The 20,811-nt window shown below is 45.9% G+C and overlaps 1 protein-coding gene across 1 annotated transcript; it reads right to left on the minus strand.

Annotated features, from left to right (window-relative positions):
* Positions 1 to 462: 462 nt before the first annotated feature.
* On the minus strand, positions 463 to 1,404 carry LOC140076480 (olfactory receptor 1468-like). Its single transcript, XM_072123007.1, has one exon. The coding sequence runs from the start codon at positions 1,402 to 1,404 to the stop codon at positions 463 to 465; it is 942 nt and encodes a 313-aa protein (XP_071979108.1).
* Positions 1,405 to 20,811: the final 19,407 nt, after the last annotated feature.

The following is a 20,811-nucleotide window of genomic DNA, read 5'->3' on the forward strand; positions in this document are numbered from 1 at the left end:
ATATATATATATTAAAGGTGACCATAGAGAAGATGTTACAGACAACTATTATTGTAATGATCTCTGTCTTAATCTAGGACCTTTCTATTGTTGAGCTGCTTCTTGCCAATGGCAAAACACCTAAAAATTCTAGATGCTAATTTACACAGATTAGAACCATTGGCAGAATTGAATCTTTATTGATATTTATGGGCAATGATGGGTCAATAGATTTACTACAAGCAGCCTGGAATAGGCCATAAGTACTGGTAACGCTTTTTAGTTTTGTACCCATCACTTGTATCTCCCCATCACTTTAACAAAAAGGTGGCCTATAAGTCCCACTCCCTTCTCTACCCAAGCTGTGCATGTATTGTGTTTTTCATGGATACACAGTAGAACAATCTCAAATTTTAAGGTTTTTACCAATCTTTATTTAACTACGGTAGATTAAATTAAATTAGAGTAGCTCCAAACCAATGGTCAGCCATGTCTGATCCTGGCAAAAAGCCTCTGTGAAGCCTCTTGAACATCTTGGTTCCTCAGGGTATAGATGAAAGGGTTCAACATGGGGGTGAGAATGGTGTACATCACACTGGTTATTCTGTCCTTGGTCAAAGAGTCGCTCGACGAAGGCCGAAAGTACATAAATGTTATTGTCCCAAAATAGAAGGTCACCACTACTAGATGGGAGGAGCAGGTGGAGAAAACTTTTCTCCGTCCCGTGGCAGAACGGATTTTGCAGATGGCAAAAATGATACAAACATAAGAGGCTAAAATGAGCAAAAATGGGCAAAAGACATCAATGGAACCTTCGGAGAAGATGACCAGTTCATTTATGGTGGTGTCTGAGCACGAGAGCTCAATAAGGGGCACCATTTCACACATGTAGTGATCGATCTGGTTGGACCCACAGTATGAGAGTCTTAAAGTCATCATGGTATGTAGAACGCCATCTGCTGTGGACAGAACCCAGCAAATCACAATAAGCTTGAAACGGAACCGCCTATTCATTACCACCGTGTAATGGAGAGGGTCACAGATGGCTACATACCGATCGTAAGCCATGAGGGCGAGCAAGAAGTCCTCAACGTTGGCAAGAACCAAGTAGAAGTAGATTTGGGTGATACATCCACCAAACGATATGAGCCTCTTATTAGCGTCCAGCAGGAAGTTCCTCAACATGAAAGGAACCGTCACCGAGGTCAGGCAGATGTCTACAAAAGACAGGTTGGCCAAGAAGAAGTACATTGGCTCATGTAGTTGGATGGAGAAGAAGATTAGCGTAATAATGAATAGGTTTCCTGTTACCCCAATGAGGAAAATGAAGAAAAATACTACGAAGAGCACAAGCTGGAAATCGTGAAGGTCTCCAAATGTCGAGAGGATAAACTCAGTTACCGGAGAAAAGCTGAAATTTGTCATATTTATTTTTTTGTCTCTTGGTTGTATGAGCCAATAAACTTATTCCATAAATTTTGTCGATTTTTCTTTCTACTTCTAATAAAAAAAGATAGAAATATAAACTTTTCTTTCTATAATAACTCCTTGTCTGAAGTCATCTCCGGTGTCTGGAAAGACTGGAGGGCCGGGCAAGGCAGTGAATTACTGGGAGAGGTGTTGCCAATTTTACCCACTGATTTTAGTTGATTTTTGGTTGGACACTATCGATTCAGAAGAAGGAATATACCCTGTAAGGCCAATGCCAATTACCTGCAAATATGGCAGTCAGAATAATCCATGGGACAAAATCCAGTTCCCATGATACAAGTTATACAAGATTCTTTGTGTGGGAGTGCAGAGCACCACTGGAGGCTGTATACTAATGGAGCCCCCATGTGTAATTGAAGTGAGGTGTAGCGATTGTTCTATCTTTCTCTTCATACACAGAGGAGATATTGCAAGTAACGTTTTAGGGGTGCAGTGTGGTAACAGGCTGCGTCTATGTATTTAGAAACTCTAAACAGGTGGGGGACCAACAATACAATCTATACAATCCGGGGCCTATGGTAGCCTTAATCTGCTCCTGTCTATGGCCATGGTGATATGTCTTTCCTCTACGTAGGACTAAGTAGGACAGCATTATATATTACAGGACAGAAGATTACTGCAGCGCATTGGACAGCACTTTATAGGACAGCACAGTACTGCATAGTATAGGAGAGCACCATATAGGACAGCACAGTGCTGCATAGTAAGGGAGAGCACCATACAGGACAGCACAGTTCTGCATAGTATGGGAGAGCACCATATAGGACAGCACAGTGCTGCATAGTATGGGGAGCACCATATAGGACAGCACAGTACTGCATAGTATGGGAGAGCACCATATAGGACAGCACAGTGCTGCATAGTAAGGGAGAGCACCATATAGGACAGCACAGTACTGCATAGTATAGGAGAGCACCATATAGGACAGCACAGTGCTGCATAGTATGGGGGAGCACCATATAGGACAGCACAGTGCTGCATAGTATGGGGGAGCACCATATAGGACAGCACAGTACTGCATAGTATAGGAGAGCACCATATAGGACAGCACAGTGCTGCATAGTATGGGGGAGCACCATATAGGACAGCACAGTACTGCATAGTATAGGAGAGCACCATATAGGACAGCACAGTGCTGCATAGTATGGGGGAGCACCATATAGGACAGCACAGTACTGCACAGTATAAAAGAGCACCATATAGGACAGCACAGTGGTGCATAGTATGGGAGAGCACCATATAGGACAGCACAGTACTGCATAGTATAGGAGAGCACCATATAGGACAGCACAGTGCTGCATAGTATGGGAGAGCACCATATAGGACAGCACAGTGCTGCATAGTATGGGAGAGCACCATATAGGACAGCACAGTTCTGCATAGTATGGGAGAGCACCATATAGGACAGCACAGTGCTGCATAGTAAGGGAGAGCACCATATAGGACAGCACAGTACTGCATAGTATAGGAGAGCACCATATAGGACAGCACAGTGCTGCATAGTATGGGGGAGCACCATATAGGACAGCACAGTGCTGCATAGTATGGGGGAGCACCATATAGGACAGCACAGTACTGCATAGTATAGGAGAGCACCATATAGGACAGCACAGTGCTGCATAGTATGGGGGAGCACCATATAGGACAGCACAGTACTGCATAGTATAGGAGAGCACCATATAGGACAGCACAGTGCTGCATAGTATGGGGGAGCACCATATAGGACAGCACAGTACTGCACAGTATAAAAGAGCACCATATAGGACAGCACAGTGGTGCATAGTATGGGAGAGCACCATATAGGACAGCACAGTACTGCATAGTATAGGAGAGCACCATATAGGACAGCACAGTGCTGCATAGTATGGGAGAGCACCATATAGGACAGCACAGTGCTGCATAGTATAGGAGAGCACCATATAGGACAGCACAGTGCTGCATAGTATAGGAGAGCACCATATAGGACAGCACAGTACTGCATAGTATAGGAGAGCACCATATAGGACAGCACAGTGCTGCATAGTATGGGAGAGCACCATATAGGACAGCACAGTGCTGCATAGTATGGGAGAGCACCATATAGGACAGCACAGTGCTGCATAGTATGGGGAGCACCATATAGGACAGCACAGTACTGCATAGTATGGGAGAGCACCATATAGGACAGCACAGTGCTGCATAGTAAGGGAGAGCACCATATAGGACAGCACAGTACTGCATAGTATAGGAGAGCACCATATAGGACAGCACAGTGCTGCATAGTATGGGAGAGCACCATATAGGACAGCACAGTGCTGCAAAGTATAGGAGAGCACCATATAGGAGAGCACCGTGCTGCATAGTATAGGACAGCATCATATAGGACAGCACAGTGCTGCATAGTATGGGGGAGCCCCATATAGGACAGCACAGTGCTGCATAGTATGGGAGAGCACCATATAGGAGAGCACAGTGCTGCATAGTAAGGGGGAGCCCCATATAGGACAGCACAGTGCTGCATAGTATGGGAGAGCACCATATAGGAGAACACAGTGCTGCATAGTAAGGGGGAGCCCCATATAGGACAGCACAGTGCTGCATAGTATGAGGGAGCACCATATAGGACAGCACAGTGCTGCATAGTATGGGAGAGCACCATATAGGACAGCACATTGCTGCATAGTATGGGGGAGCCCCATATAGGACAGCACAGTGCTGCATAGTAAGGGAGAGGACCATATATGGAAGCACAGTGCTGCATAGTATGGGGGAGCACCATATAGGACAGCACAGTGCTGCATAGTATGGGGGAGCACCATACAGGACAGCACAGTGCTGCATAGTATGGGGGAGCACCATATAGGACAGCACAGTGCTGCATAGTATGGGGGAGCCCCATATAGGACAGCACAGTGCTGCATAGTTTGGGAGAGAACCATATATGGCAGCACAGTGCTGCATAGTATGGGGGAGCACCATATAGGACAGCACAGTGCTGCATAGTATGGGGGAGCCCCATATAGGACAGCACAGTGCTGCATAGTTTGGGAGAGAACCATATATGGCAGCACAGTGCTGCATAGTATGGGGGAGCACCATATAGGATAGCACAGTGCTGCATAGTATGGGATAGCACCAGGGCCGATTCTAGCATATTTGCTGCCTGAGGCGAATATTAAAATGCTGCCCTCCCCCCCCCCCCCCGCTCCCTGTTAAGTAAATCCTTAAACTTTACTAACAACCCTACAGACAGCTCCCTGACACTGTGTGACTGACTACAGGATCTGAGAGGCATTAGTGGAATCTAGTACCTTATAGATGACAATCTCTTCCATCAGGAGGACTTTATTCCAGGTTCTCCAATCCATGACGTATCAAAGGTGAATTCACGGCCAGATATCTTCAGCTCCGTGCAGCATCTCCACCCGGCGTCCCTAAAAATACCACAGTCACTTACAGTATAAAGTCTCCTGGATAACAACACTGCGCTCCTAAATAATATATACCCCTCAAAACACAACTGACCGCACTCTCCCCACATATAACACATCCCTTCAATATCCCTGCTCTCATATATTTAAAGGCCTCGTTATTCACCACCCAATTAAATTTTATACAGCTCCCATATACAGATCCCCTACAGCTTAAATAAAATCTCGCCCCACATATACATCCCCCCAGCTTAGTAATATACTGTATCCCATATACATCCCCCCAGCTTAGTAATATACTGTACCCCATATACATCCCCCCAGCTTAGTAATATACTGTATCCCATATACAGCCCCAGCTTAGTAATATACTGTATCCCATATACAGCCCCCTCCCAGCTTAGTAATATACTGTATCCCATATACAGCTCCCCAGCTTAGTAATGTACTGTATCCCATATACAGCCCCCTCCCAGCTTAGTAATATACTGTATGCCATATACAGCCCCCCAGCTTAGTAATATACTGTATCCCACATACATCCCCCCAGCTTAGTAATATACTGTATCCCACATACAGCCCCCCAGCTTAGTAATATACTGTATCCCATATACATCCCCCCAGCTTAGTAATATACTGTATCCCATATACAGCCCCCCCCCCAGCTTAGTAATATACTGTATCCCACATACAGCCCCCCAGCTTAGTAATATACTGTATCCCATATACATCCCCCCAGCTTAGTAATATACTGTATCCCATATACATCCCCCAGCTTAGTAATATACTGTATCTCATATACATCCCCCCAGCTTAGTAATATACTGTATCCCATATACATCCCCCCAGCTTAGTAATATACTGTATCTCATATACATCCCCCCAGCTTAGTAATATACTGTATCCCATATACATCCCCCCAGCTTAGTAATATACTGTACCCCATATACATCCCCCCAGCTTAGTAATATACTGGACCCCATATACAGCCCCCCAGCTTAGTAATATACTGTATCTCATATACACCCCCCAGCTTAGTAATATACTGTATCCCATATACAGCCCCTGCAGCTTGGTAATATACTGTATCCCATATACAGCCCCCCAGCTTAGTAATATACTGTACCCCATATACAGTCCCCTCCCAGCTTAGTAATATACTGTATCCCATATACAGCCCCCCAGCTTAGTAATATACTGTATCCCATATACATCCCCCAGCTTAGTAATATACTGTACCCCATATACATCCCCCAGCTTAGTAATATACTGTATCCCATATACAGCCCCCCAGCTTAGTAATTTACTGTATCCCATATACATCCCCCCAGCTTAGTAATATACTGTACCCCATATACAACCCCCCAGCTTAGTAATATACTGTATCCCATATACAGCCGCCAGCTTAGTAATATACTGTACCCCATATACATCCCCCCAGCTTAGTAATATACTGTACCCCATATACATCCCCCCAGCTTAGTAATATACTGTACCCCATATACATCCCCCCAGCTTAGTAATATACTGTACCCCATATACAGTCCCCTCCCAGCTTAGTAATATACTGTACCCCATATACATCCCCCCAGCTTAGTAATATACTGTATCCCATATACAGCCTCCCAGCTTAGTAATATACTGTATCCCATATACATCCCCCAGCTTAGTAATATACTGTACCCCATATACATCCCCCAGCTTAGTAATATACTGTATCCCATATACATCCCCCAGCTTAGTAATATACTGTATCCCATATACATCCCCCCAGCTTAGTAATATACTGTACCCCATATACAGCCCCCAGCTTAGTAATATACTGTATCCCATATACATCCCCCCCAGCTTAGCAATATACTGTATCCCATATACATCTCCCCAGCTTAGTAATATACTGTATCCCATATACAGCCCCCCAGCTTAGTAATATACTGGACCCCATATACAGCCCTCCAGCTTAGTAATATACTGTATCCCATATACAGCCTCCCAGCTTAGTAATATACTGTATCCCATATACATCTCCCCAGCTTAGTAATATACTGTATCCCATATACAGCCCCCCAGCTTAGTAATATACTGGACCCCATATACAGCCCCCCAGCTTAGTAATATACTGTATCCCATATACAGCCTCCCAGCTTAGTAATATACTGTATCCCATATACAGCCCCCCAGCTTAGTGATATACTGTATCCCATATACATCCCCCCAGCTTAGTAATATACTGTATCCCATATCAGCCCTCCCAGCTTAGTAATATACTGTACCCCATATACAGCCCCCCAGCCTAGTAATATACTGTATCCCATATACAGCCCCCCAGCTTAGTGATATACTGTACTCCATATACAGCCCCAGCTTAGTAATATACTGTACCCCATATACAGCCCCCCAGCTTAGTAATATACTGAATCCCATATACAGCCCCCCAGCTTAGTAATATACTGTATCCCATATACATCCCCCCAGCTTAGTGATATACTGTACTCCATATACAGCCCCAGCTTAGTAATATACTGTATCCCATATACAGCCCCCCAGCTTAGTGATATACTGTACTCCATATACAGCCCCAGCTTAGTAATATACTGTACCCCATATACAGCCCCCCAGCTTAGTAATATACTGTATCCCATATACAGCCCCCCAGCTTAGTAATATACTGTATCCCATATACATCCCCCAGCTTAGTAATATACTGTACCCCATATACATCCCCCAGCTTAGTAATATACTGTACCCCATATACATCCCCCCAGCTTAGTAATATACTGTACCCCATATACATCCCCCCAGCTTAGTAATATACTGTATCCCATATACATCCCCCCCAGCTTAGCAATATACTGTATCCCATATACATCCCCCCAGCTTAGTAATATACTGTACCCCATATACATCCCCCAGCTTAGTAATATACTGTACCCCATATACAGCCCCCAGCTTAGTGATATACTGTACTCCATATACAGCCCCAGCTTAGTAATATACTGTACCCCATATACAGCCCCAGCTTAGTAATATACTGTATCCCATATACAGCCCCCCAGCTTAGTGATATACTGTATCCCATATACATCCCCCCAGCTTAGTAATATACTGTATCCCATATACATCCCCCAGCTTAGTAATATACTGTACCCCATATACAGCCCCAGCTTAGTAATATACTGTATCCCATATACAGCCCCAGCTTAGTAATATACTGTATCCCATATACATCCCCCCAGCTTAGTAATATACTGTACCCCATATACATCCCCCAGCTTAGTAATATACTGTACCCCATATACAGCCCCCAGCTTAGTGATATACTGTACTCCATATACAGCCCCAGCTTAGTAATATACTGTACCCCATATACAGCCCCAGCTTAGTAATATACTGTATCCCATATACAGCCGCCAGCTTAGTAATATACTGTACCCCATATACATCCCCCCAGCTTAGTAATATACTGTACCCCATATACATCCCCCCAGCTTAGTAATATACTGTACCCCATATACATCCCCCCAGCTTAGTAATATACTGTACCCCATATACAGTCCCCTCCCAGCTTAGTAATATACTGTACCCCATATACATCCCCCCAGCTTAGTAATATACTGTATCCCATATACAGCCTCCCAGCTTAGTAATATACTGTATCCCATATACATCCCCCAGCTTAGTAATATACTGTACCCCATATACATCCCCCAGCTTAGTAATATACTGTATCCCATATACATCCCCCATCTTAGTAATATACTGTATCCCATATACATCCCCCCAGCTTAGTAATATACTGTACCCCATATACAGCCCCCAGCTTAGTAATATACTGTATCCCATATACATCCCCCCCAGCTTAGTAATATACTGTACCCCATATACATCCCCCCAGCTTAGTAATATACTGTATCCCATATACAGCCCCCAGCTTAGTAATATACTGTATCCCATATACATCTCCCCAGCTTAGTAATATACTGTATCCCATATACAGCCCCCCAGCTTAGTAATATACTGGACCCCATATACAGCCCTCCAGCTTAGTAATATACTGTATCCCATATACAGCCTCCCAGCTTAGTAATATACTGTATCCCATATACATCTCCCCAGCTTAGTAATATACTGTATCCCATATACAGCCCCCCAGCTTAGTAATATACTGGACCCCATATACAGCCCCCCAGCTTAGTAATATACTGTATCCCATATACAGCCTCCCAGCTTAGTAATATACTGTATCCCATATACAGCCCCCCAGCTTAGTGATATACTGTATCCCATATACATCCCCCCAGCTTAGTAATATACTGTACCCCATATACAGCCCCCAGCTTAGTGATATACTGTATCCCATATACAGCCCCCAGCTTAGTAATATACTGTATCCCATATACATCCCCCCAGCTTAGCAATATACTGTATCCCATATACAGCCCCCCAGCTTAGTGATATACTGTATCCCATATACATCCCCCCGGCTTAGTAATATACTGTATCCCATATACATCCCCCAGCTTAGTAATATACTGTACCCCATATACATCCCCCCAGCTTAGTAATATACTGTATCCCATATACAGCCCCAGCTTAGTAATATACTGTATCCCATATACAGCCCCAGCTTAGTAATATACTGTATCCCATATCAGCCCTCCCAGCTTAGTAATATACTGTACCCCATATACAGCCCCCCAGCCTAGTAATATACTGTATCCCATATACAGCCCCCCAGCTTAGTGATATACTGTACTCCATATACAGCCCCAGCTTAGTAATATACTGTACCCCATATACAGCCCCCCAGCTTAGTAATATACTGAATCCCATATACAGCCCCCCAGCTTAGTAATATACTGTATCCCATATACATCCCCCCAGCTTAGTGATATACTGTACTCCATATACAGCCCCAGCTTAGTAATATACTGTATCCCATATACAGCCCCCCAGCTTAGTGATATACTGTACTCCATATACAGCCCCAGCTTAGTAATATACTGTACCCCATATACAGCCCCCCAGCTTAGTAATATACTGTATCCCATATACAGCCCCCCAGCTTAGTAATATACTGTATCCCATATACATCCCCCAGCTTAGTAATATACTGTACCCCATATACATCCCCCCAGCTTAGTAATATACTGTACCCCATATACATCCCCCCAGCTTAGTAATATACTGTACCCCATATACATCCCCCCAGCTTAGTAATATACTGTATCCCATATACATCCCCCCCAGCTTAGCAATATACTGTATCCCATATACATCCCCCCAGCTTAGTAATATACTGTACCCCATATACATCCCCCAGCTTAGTAATATACTGTACCCCATATACAGCCCCCAGCTTAGTGATATACTGTACTCCATATACATCCCCCAGCTTAGTAATATACTGTACCCCATATACAGCCCCAGCTTAGTAATATACTGTATCCCATATACAGCCCCCCAGCTTAGTGATATACTGTATCCCATATACATCCCCCCAGCTTAGTAATATACTGTATCCCATATACATCCCCCAGCTTAGTAATATACTGTACCCCATATACAGCCCCAGCTTAGTAATATACTGTATCCCATATACAGCCCCAGCTTAGTAATATACTGTATCCCATATACAGCCCCTGCAGCTTAGTAATATACTGTATCCCATATACAGCCGCCAGCTTAGTAATATACTGTACCCCATATACATCCCCCCAGCTTAGTAATATACTGTATCCCATATACAGCCCTCCCAGCTTAGTAATATACTGTACCCCATATACAGCCCCAGCTTAGTAATATACTGTATCCCATATACAGCCGCCAGCTTAGTAATATACTGTACCCCATATACATCCCCCCAGCTTAGTAATATACTGTATCCCATATACAGCCCTCCCAGCTTAGTAATATACTGTACCCCATATACAGCCCCCCAGCCTAGTAATATACTGTATCCCATATACAGCCCCCCAGCTTAGTGATATACTGTACTCCATATACAGCCCCAGCTTAGTAATATACTGTACCCCATATACAGCCCCCCAGCTTAGTAATATACTGTATCCCATATACAGCCCCCCAGCTTAGTAATATACTGTATCCCATATACATCCCCCAGCTTAGTAATATACTGTATCCCATATACAGCCCCCCAGCTTAGTAATATACTGTACCCCATATACAGCCCCCAGCTTAGTGATATACTGTACTCCATATACAGCCCCAGCTTAGTAATATACTGTATCCCATATACAGCCCCCCAGCTTAGTGATATACTGTACTCCATATACAGCCCCAGCTTAGTAATATACTGTACCCCATATACAGCCCCCCAGCTTAGTAATATACTGTATCCCATATACAGCCCCCCAGCTTAGTAATATACTGTATCCCATATACATCCCCCAGCTTAGTAATATACTGTACCCCATATACATCCCCCCAGCTTAGTAATATACTGTACCCCATATACATCCCCCCAGCTTAGTAATATACTGTACCCCATATACATCCCCCCAGCTTAGTAATATACTGTATCCCATATACAGCCCCAGCTTAGTAATATACTGTATCTCATATACACCCCCCAGCTTAGTAATATACTGTATCCCATATACAGCCCCCCAGCTTAGTAATATACTGTATCCCATATACAGCCCCAGCTTAGTAATATACTGTATCCCATATACAGCCCCCAGCTTAGTAATATACTGTATCCCATATACATCCCCCCAGCTTAGTAATATACTGTATCCCATATACAGCCCCCCAGCTTAGTAATATACTGTACCCCATATACATCCCCCCAGCTTAGTAATATACTGTACCCCATATACAGCCCCCAGCTTAGTGATATATAATATATAGCATCCCCCCAGTATAAAATAATTATAGCCCCAAATCCCCAAATAAAATATAGCATCCCCTCCCCCTAGTATAAAATAATTATGGCCCCAAATAATATATATAGCATCGCCCCCCTAGTATAAAATAATTATGGCCCCAAATAAAATATAGCATCCCCTCCCCCTAGTATAAAATAATTATGGCCCCAAATAATATATATAGCATCGCCCCCCTAGTATAAAATAATTATGGCCCCAAATAATATATATAGCATCCCCCCAGTATAAAATAATTATAGCCCCAAATAAAATATAGCATCCCCTCCCCCTAGTATAAAATAATTATGGCCCCAAATAATACATATAGCACCCCCCCCCCCAGTATAAAATAATTATGGACCCAAATAATATATATAGCACCCCCCCCTAGTATAAAATAATTATGGCCCCAAATAATACATATAGCATCCCCCCCCAGTATAAGATAAGTATGGCCCCAAATAATACATATAGCACCCCCCCCCCTTAGTATAAAATAATTATGGCCCCATATGATATCTATAGCGTCCCCCCCTCCCCCAGTATTAAACGTTTTCTAGCCCTATATAGTACCCCCCCTCCCAGTATAACATGAAACCTCCCCACATTTAATTAAAGTACATGAAAAATAATAAAATCGTACTCACCTGCAGGCAGCTGCTCCCTCGGCGCAGCTCCCGTCTTCACGCGGCCTTCACTCCGGTCTTCCTGTGTGCCGCCGCTCCGCACAGAGACACAGGCGCATGACGTCATGACGCCTGTGTCACTGTTTAGGACGGAGCGCGCAGCTGCCGGAAAGGCGCTGCGTCGCTCCGCATATAAATCGCGCCTGTGTCTTAAAGAGATAGGCGCGATTTATTTAGCTGGTGGGCGATTCGGGCGTTAATGGACGCCCGAATCGCCCACTTTAGAGCGGCAAATTTCGCCGCCCTTTACAGGGACCCGCATTCTGCCGCCTGAGGCGAGATTTTCATCTCGCCTCATGGCAGATGCGGCCCTGGATAGCACCATATAGGACAGCACAGTGCTGCATAGTATGGGGGAGCACCATATAGGACAGCACAGTGCTGCATAGTATGGGTAAGCACCATATAGGAGAGCACCATATAGGAGAGCACAGTGCTGCATAGTATGGGGGAGCACCATATAGGACAGCACAGTGCTGCATAGTATAGGAGAGCACCATATAAGACAGCACAGTGCTGCATGGTATGGGATAGCACCATATAGGAGAGCACCATATAGGATAGCACCATATAGGACAGCACAGTGCTGCATAGTATGGGGGAGAACCATGTAGGAAAGCACAGTGCTGCATAGTATGGGAGAGCACCATATAGGACAGCACAGTGCTGCATAGTATAGTAGAGCACCATATAGGACAGCAAAGTGCTGCATAGTATGGGATAGCACCATATAGGACAGCACAGTGCTGCATAGTATAGGAGAGCACCATATAGGACAGCACAGTGCTGCATAGTATGGGAGAGCACCATATAGGACAGCACTGTGCTACATAGTATGGGAGAGCACCATATAGGACAGCACAGTGCTGCATAGTATGGGGGAGCACCATATAGGACAGCACAGTGCTGCATAGTATGGGAGAGCACCATATAGGACAGCACAGTGCTGCATGGTATGGGAGAGCACCATATAGGACAGCACAGTGCTGCATGGTATGAGATAGCACCATATAGGAGAGCACCATATAGGACAGCACAGTGCTACATAGTATGGGATAGCACCATATAGGAGAGCACCATATATGACAGCACAGTGCTGCATAGTATGGGGGAGCACCATATAGGACAGCAAAGTGCTGCATAGTATGGGAGAGCACCATATAGGACAGCACAGTGCTGCATAGTATGGGATAGCACCATATAGGACAGCACAGTGCTGCATAGTATGGGAGAGCAACATATAAGAGAGCACCATAAAGGAGAGCACCATATAGGAGAGCACCGTGCTGCATAGAATAGGACAGCATCATATAGGAGAGCACCGTGCTGCATAGTATAGGACAGCATCATATAGGACAGCACAGTGCTGCATAGTATGGGGGAGCATCATATAGGAGAGCACAGTACTGAATAGTATGGGGAGCACCATATAGGACAGCACAGTGCTGCATAGTATGGGAGAGCACCATATAGGACAGCACAGTACTGCACAGTATAAAAGAGCACCATATAGGACAGCACAGTGCTGCATAGTAAGGGAGAGCACCATATAGGACAGCACAGTACTGCATAGTATAGGAGAGCACCATATAGGACAGCACAGTGCTGCATAGTATGGGGGAGCACCATATAGGACAGCACAGTACTGCATAGTATAGGAGAGCACCATATAGGACAGCACAGTGCTGCATAGTATGGGAGAGCACCATATAGGACAGCACAGTACTGCATAGTATAAAAGAGCACCATATAGGACAGCACAGTGCTGCATAGTATAGGAGAGCACCATATAGGACAGCACAGTGCTGCATAGTATAGGAGAGCACCATATAGGACAGCACAGTGCTGCATAGTATGGGAGAGCACCATATAGGACAGCACAGTGCTGCATAGTATGGGAGAGCACCATATAGGACAGCACAGTGCTGCATAGTATGGGAGAGCACCATATAGGACAGCACAGTGCTGCATAGTATAGGAGAGCACCATATAGGACAGCACAGTGCTGCATAGTATAGGAGAGCACCATATAGGAGAGCACAGTACTGCAGAGTATAAAAGAGCACCATATAGGACAGCACAGTACTGCATAGTATAGGAGAGCACCATATAGGACAGCACAGTGCTGCATAGTATGGGAGAGCACCATATAGGACAGCACAGTGCTGCATAGTATGGGAGAGCACCATATAGGACAGCACAGTGCTGCATAGTATAGGAGAGCACCATATAGGACAGCACAGTGCTGCATAGTATAGGAGAGCACCATATAGGACAGCACAGTACTGCATAGTATAGGAGAGCACCATATAGAACAGCACAGTGCTGCATAGTATGGGAGAGCACCATATAGGACAGCACAGTGCTGCATAGTATGGGAGAGCACCATATAGGACAGCACAGTGCTGCATAGTATGGGAGAGCACCATATAGGACAGCACAGTACTGCATAGTATGGCAGAGCACCATATAGGACAGCACAGTGCTGCATAGTAAGGGAGAGCACCATAAAGGACAGCACAGTATTGCATAGTATAGGAGAGCACCATATAGGACAGCACAGTGCTGCATAGTATGGGAGAGCACCATATAGGACAGCACAGTGCTGCAAAGTATAGGAGAGCACCATATAGGAGAGCACCGTGCTGCATAGTATAGGACAGCATCATATAGGACAGCACAGTGCTGCATAGTAAGGGGGAGCCCCATATAGGACAGCACAGTGCTGCATAGTATGGGAGAGCACCATATAGGAGAGCACAGTGCTGCATAGTAAGGGGGAGCCCCATATAGGACAGCACAGTGCTGCATAGTATGGGAGAGCACCATATAGGAGAACACAGTGCTGCATAGTAAGGGGGAGCCCCATATAGGACAGCACAGTGCTGCATAGTATGAGGGAGCACCATATAGGACAGCACAGTGCTGCATAGTATGGGAGAGCACCATATAGGACAGCACATTGCTGCATAGTATGGGGGAGCCCCATATAGGACAGCACAGTGCTGCATAGTAAGGGAGAGGACCATATATGGAAGCACAGTGCTGCATAGTATGGGGGAGCACCATATAGGACAGCACAGTGCTGCATAGTATGGGGGAGCCCCATATAGGACAGCACAGTGCTGCATAGTATGGGAGAGAACCATATATGGCAGCACAGTGCTGCATAGTATGGGGGAGCACCATATAGGATAGCACAGTGCTGCATAGTATGGGATAGCACCATATAGGACAGCACAGTGCTGCATAGTATGGGGGAGCACCATATAGGACAGCACAGTGCTGCATAGTATGGGATAGCACCATATAGGAGAGCACCATATAGGAGAGCACAGTGCTGCATAGTATGGGGGAGCACCATATAGGACAGCACAGTGCTGCATAGTATAGGAGAGCACCATATAAGACAGCACAGTGCTGCATGGTATGGGATAGCACCATATAGGAGAGCACCATATAGGATAGCACCATATAGGACAGCACAGTGCTGCATAGTATGGGGGAGCACCATGTAGGAAAGCACAGTGCTGCATAGTATGGGAGAGCACCATATAGGACAGCACAGTGCTGCATAGTATAGTAGAGCACCATATAGGACAGCACAGTGCTGCATAGTATGGGATAGCACCATATAGGACAGCACTGTGCTACATAGTATGGGAGAGCACCATATAGGACAGCACAGTGCTGCATAGTATGGGGGAGCACCATATAGGACAGCACAGTGCTGCATAGTATGGGAGAGCACCATATAGGACAGCACAGTGCTGCATGGTATGGGAGAGCACCATATAGGACAGCACAGTGCTGCATGGTATGAGATAGCACCATATAGGAGAGCACCATATAGGACAGCACAGTGCTACATAGTATGGGATAGCACCATATAGGAGAGCACCATATATGACAGCACAGTGCTGCATAGTATGGGATGGCACCATATAGGAGAGCACTGTGCTGCATAGTATAGGACAGCATCATGTAGGACAGCACAGTGCTGCATAGTATGGGATAGCACCATATAGGACAACACAGTGCTGCATAGTATGGGGGAGCACCATATAAGACAGCACAGTGCTGCATAGTATGGGGGAGCACCATATAGGACAGCAAAGTGCTGCATAGTATGGGAGAGCACCATATAGGACAGCACAGTGCTGCATAGTATGGGAGAGCACCATATAGGAGAGCACAGTACTGCATAGTATAGGAGAGCACCATATAGGACAGCACAGTGCTGCATAGTATAGGAGAGCACCATATAGGAGAGCACAGTGCTGCATAGTATAGGACAGCATCATATAGGACAGCACAGTGCTGCATAGTAAGGGGGAGCCCCATATAGGACAGCACAGTGCTGCATAGTATGGGAGAGCACCATATAGGAGAGCACAGTGCTGCATAGTAAGGGGGAGCCCCATATAGGATAGCACAGTGCTGCATAGTATGAGGGAGCACCATATAGGACAGCACAGTGCTGCATAGTATGGGAGAGCACCATATAGGACAGCACATTGCTGCATAGTATGGGGGAGCCCCATATAGGACAGCACAGTGCTGCATAGTAAGGGAGAGGACCATATATGGCAGCACAGTGCTACATAGTATGGGGGAGCACCATATAGGACAGCACAGTGCTGCATAGTATGGGAGAGGACCATATATGGCAGCACAGTGCTGCATAGTATGGGGGAGCACCATATAGGATAGCACAGTGCTGGATAGTATGGGATAGCACCATATAGGACAGCACAGTGCTGCATAGCATGGGGGAGCACCATATAGGACAGCACAGTGCTGCATAGTATGGGATAGCACCATATAGGAGAGCACCATATAGGAGAGCACAGTGCTGCATAGTATGGAGGAGCACCATATAGGACAGCACAGTGCTGCATAGTATGGGGGAGCACCATGTAGGAAAGCACAGTGCTGCATAGTAAGGGGGAGCACCATATAGGACAGCACAGTGCTGCATAGTATGGGAGTGCACCATAAAGGAGAGCACCGTGTTGCATAGTATTGGAGAGCATCTTATAGGACAGCACAGTGCTGAATAATATGGGATAGCACCATATAGGAGAGCACCATATATGACAGCACAGTGCTGCATAGTATGGGATAGCACCATATAGGACAACACAGTGCTGCATAGTATGGGGGAACACCATATAGGACAGCACAGTGCTGCATAGTATGGGGGAGCACCATATAGGACAGCAAAGTGCTGCATAGTATGGGAGAGCACCATATAGGACAGCACAGTGCTGAATAGTATGGGATAGCACCATATAGGACAGCACAGTGCTGCATAGTATGGGAGAGCACCATATAAAAGAGCACCATAAAGGAGAGCACAGTGCTGCATAGCATGGGGGAGCACCATATAGGAGAGCACCGTGCTGCATAGTATAGGACAGCATCATATAGGACAGCACAGTGCTGCATAGTATGGGGAGCACCATATAGGAAAGCACAGTGCTGCATAGTATGGGAGAGTATCACATAGGACAGCACATTGCTGCATAGTATGGAGGAGCACCATATAGGACAGCACAGTGCTGCATAGTATGGGGGAGCACCATGTAGGAAAGCACAGTGCTGCATAGTAAGGGGGAGCACCATATAGGACAGCACAGTGCTGCATAGTATGGGAGTGCACCATAAAGGAGAGCACCGTGCTGCATAGTATTGGAGAGCACCTTATAGGACAGCACAGTGCTGCATAATATGGGATAGCACCATATAGGAGAGCACCATATATGACAGCACAGTGCTGCATAGTATGGGATAGCACCATATAGGACAACACAGTGCTGCATAGTATGGGGGAGCACCATATAGGACAGCACAGTGCTGCATAGTATGGGGGAGCACCATATAGGACAGCAAAGTGCTGCATAGTATGGGAGAGCACCATATACGACAGCACAGTGCTGCATAGTATGGGATAGCACCATATAGGACAGCACAGTGCTGCATAGTAAGGGAGAGCACCATATAGGAGAGCACCGTGCTGCATAGTATGGGAGAGCACCATATAGGACAGCACAGTGCTGCATAGTATGGGAGAGCACCATATAGGACAGCACAGTGCTGCATAGTATAGGAGAGCACCATATAGGACAGCACAGTGCTGCATAGTATGGGATAGCACCATATAGGACAGCACAGTGCTACATAGTATGGGAGAGCACCATATAGGACAGCACAGTGCTGCATAGTATGGGGGAGCACCATATAGGACAGCACAGTGCTGCATAGTATGGGAGAGCACCATATAGGACAGCACAGTGCTGCATGGTATGGGAGAGCACCATATAGGACAGCACAGTGCTGCATGGTATGAGATAGCACCATATAGGAGAGCACCATATAGGACAGCACAGTGCTACATAGTATGGGATAGCACCATATAGGAGAGCACCATATATGACAGCACAGTGCTGCATAGTATGGGATAGCACCATATAGGAGAGCACTGTGCTGCATAGTATAGGACAGCATCATATAGGACAGCACAGTGCTGCATAGTATGGGATAGCACCATATAGGACAACACAGTGCTGCATAGTATGGGGGAGCACCATATAAGACAGCACAGTGCTGCATAGTATGGGGGAGCACCATATAGGACAGCAAAGTGCTGCATAGTATGGGAGAGCACCATATAGGACAGCACAGTGCTGCATAGTATGGGATAGCACCATATAGGACAGCACAGTGCTGCATAGTATGGGAGAGCACCATATAAGAGAGCACCATAAAGGAGAGCACCATATAGGAGAGCACCGTGCTGCATAGCATGGGGGAGCACCATATAGGAGAGCACCGTGCTGCATAGTATAGGACAGCATCATATAGGACAGCACAGTGCTGCATAGTATGGGGGAGCATCATATAGGAGAGCACAGTACTGCATAGTATGGGGAGCACCATATAGGACAGCACAGTGCTGCATAGTATGGGAGAGCACCATATAGGACAGCCCAGTGCTGCATAGTATGGGAGAGCATCACATAGGACAGCACATTGCTGCATAGTATGGAGGAGCACCATATAGGACAGCACAGTGCGGCATAGTATGGGGGAGCACCATGTAGGAAAGCACAGTGCTGCATAGTATGGGGGAGCACCATATAGGACAGCACAGTGCTGCATAGTATGGGAGTGCACCATAAAGGACAGCACAGTGCTGCATAGTATGGGGGAGCACCATATAGGACAGCACAGTGCTGCATAGTATGGGAGTGCACCATAAAGGACAGCACATTGCTGCATAGTATGGGGGAGCACCATATAGGACAGCACAGTGCTGCATAGTATAGGAGAGCACCATATAGGACAGCACAGTGCTGCATAGTATTGGAGAGCACCTTATAGGACAGCACAGTGCTGCATAGTATGGGATAGCACCATATAGGAGAGCACCATATATGACAGCACAGTGCTGCATAGTATGGGATAGCACCATATAGGACAACACAGTGCTGCATAGTATGGGGGAGCACCATATAGGAAAGCACAGTGCTGCATAGTATGGGGGAGCACCATATAGGACAGCAAAATGCTGCATAGTATGGGAGAGCACCATATAGGACAGCACAGTGCTGCATAGTATGGGATAGCACCATATAGGACAGCACAGTGCTGCATAGTATGGGAGAGCACCATATAGGAGAGCACCGTGGTGCATAGTATGGGAATGCACCATATAGGAGAGCACCGTGCTGCATAGTATAGGACAGCATCATATAGGAAAGCACAGTGCTGCATAGTATGGGGGAGCATCATATAGGAGAGCACAGTACTGCATAGTATGGGGAGCACCATATAGGACAGCACAGTGCTGCATATTATGGGAGAGCATCACATAGGACAGCACATTGCTGCATAGTATGGAGGAGCACCATATAGGAAAGCACAGTGCTGCATAGTATGGGGGAGCACCATGTAGGAAAGCACAGTGCTGCATAGTATGGGGGAGCACCATATAGGACAGCACAGTGCTGCATAGTATGGGAGTGCACCATAAAGGACAGCACAGTGCTGCATAGTATGGGGGAGCACCATATAGGACAGCACAGTGCTGCATAGTATGGGAGAGGACCATATAGGACAGCACAGTGCTGCATAGTATGGGAGAGCACCTTATAGGACAGCACAGTGCTGCATAGTATGGGATAGCACCATATAGGACAGCACAGTGCTACATAGTATGGGAGAGCATCATATAGGACAGCACAGTGCTGCATAGTATGGGGGAGCACCATATAGGACAACACAGTGCTGCATAGTAAGGGAGAGCACCATATAGGACAGCACAGTGCTGCATAGTATGGGGGAGCACCA

This window comes from Engystomops pustulosus, chromosome 9, assembly GCF_040894005.1.
Source record: "Engystomops pustulosus chromosome 9, aEngPut4.maternal, whole genome shotgun sequence".
NCBI lineage: Eukaryota > Metazoa > Chordata > Amphibia > Anura > Leptodactylidae > Engystomops > Engystomops pustulosus.

Bases quoted from the DNA above. Each gene is read 5' to 3' on its own strand.
- LOC140076480 (XM_072123007.1), bottom strand. From the start codon at position 1,404: ATGACAAATTTCAGCTTTTCTCCGGTAACTGAGTTTATCCTCTCGACA.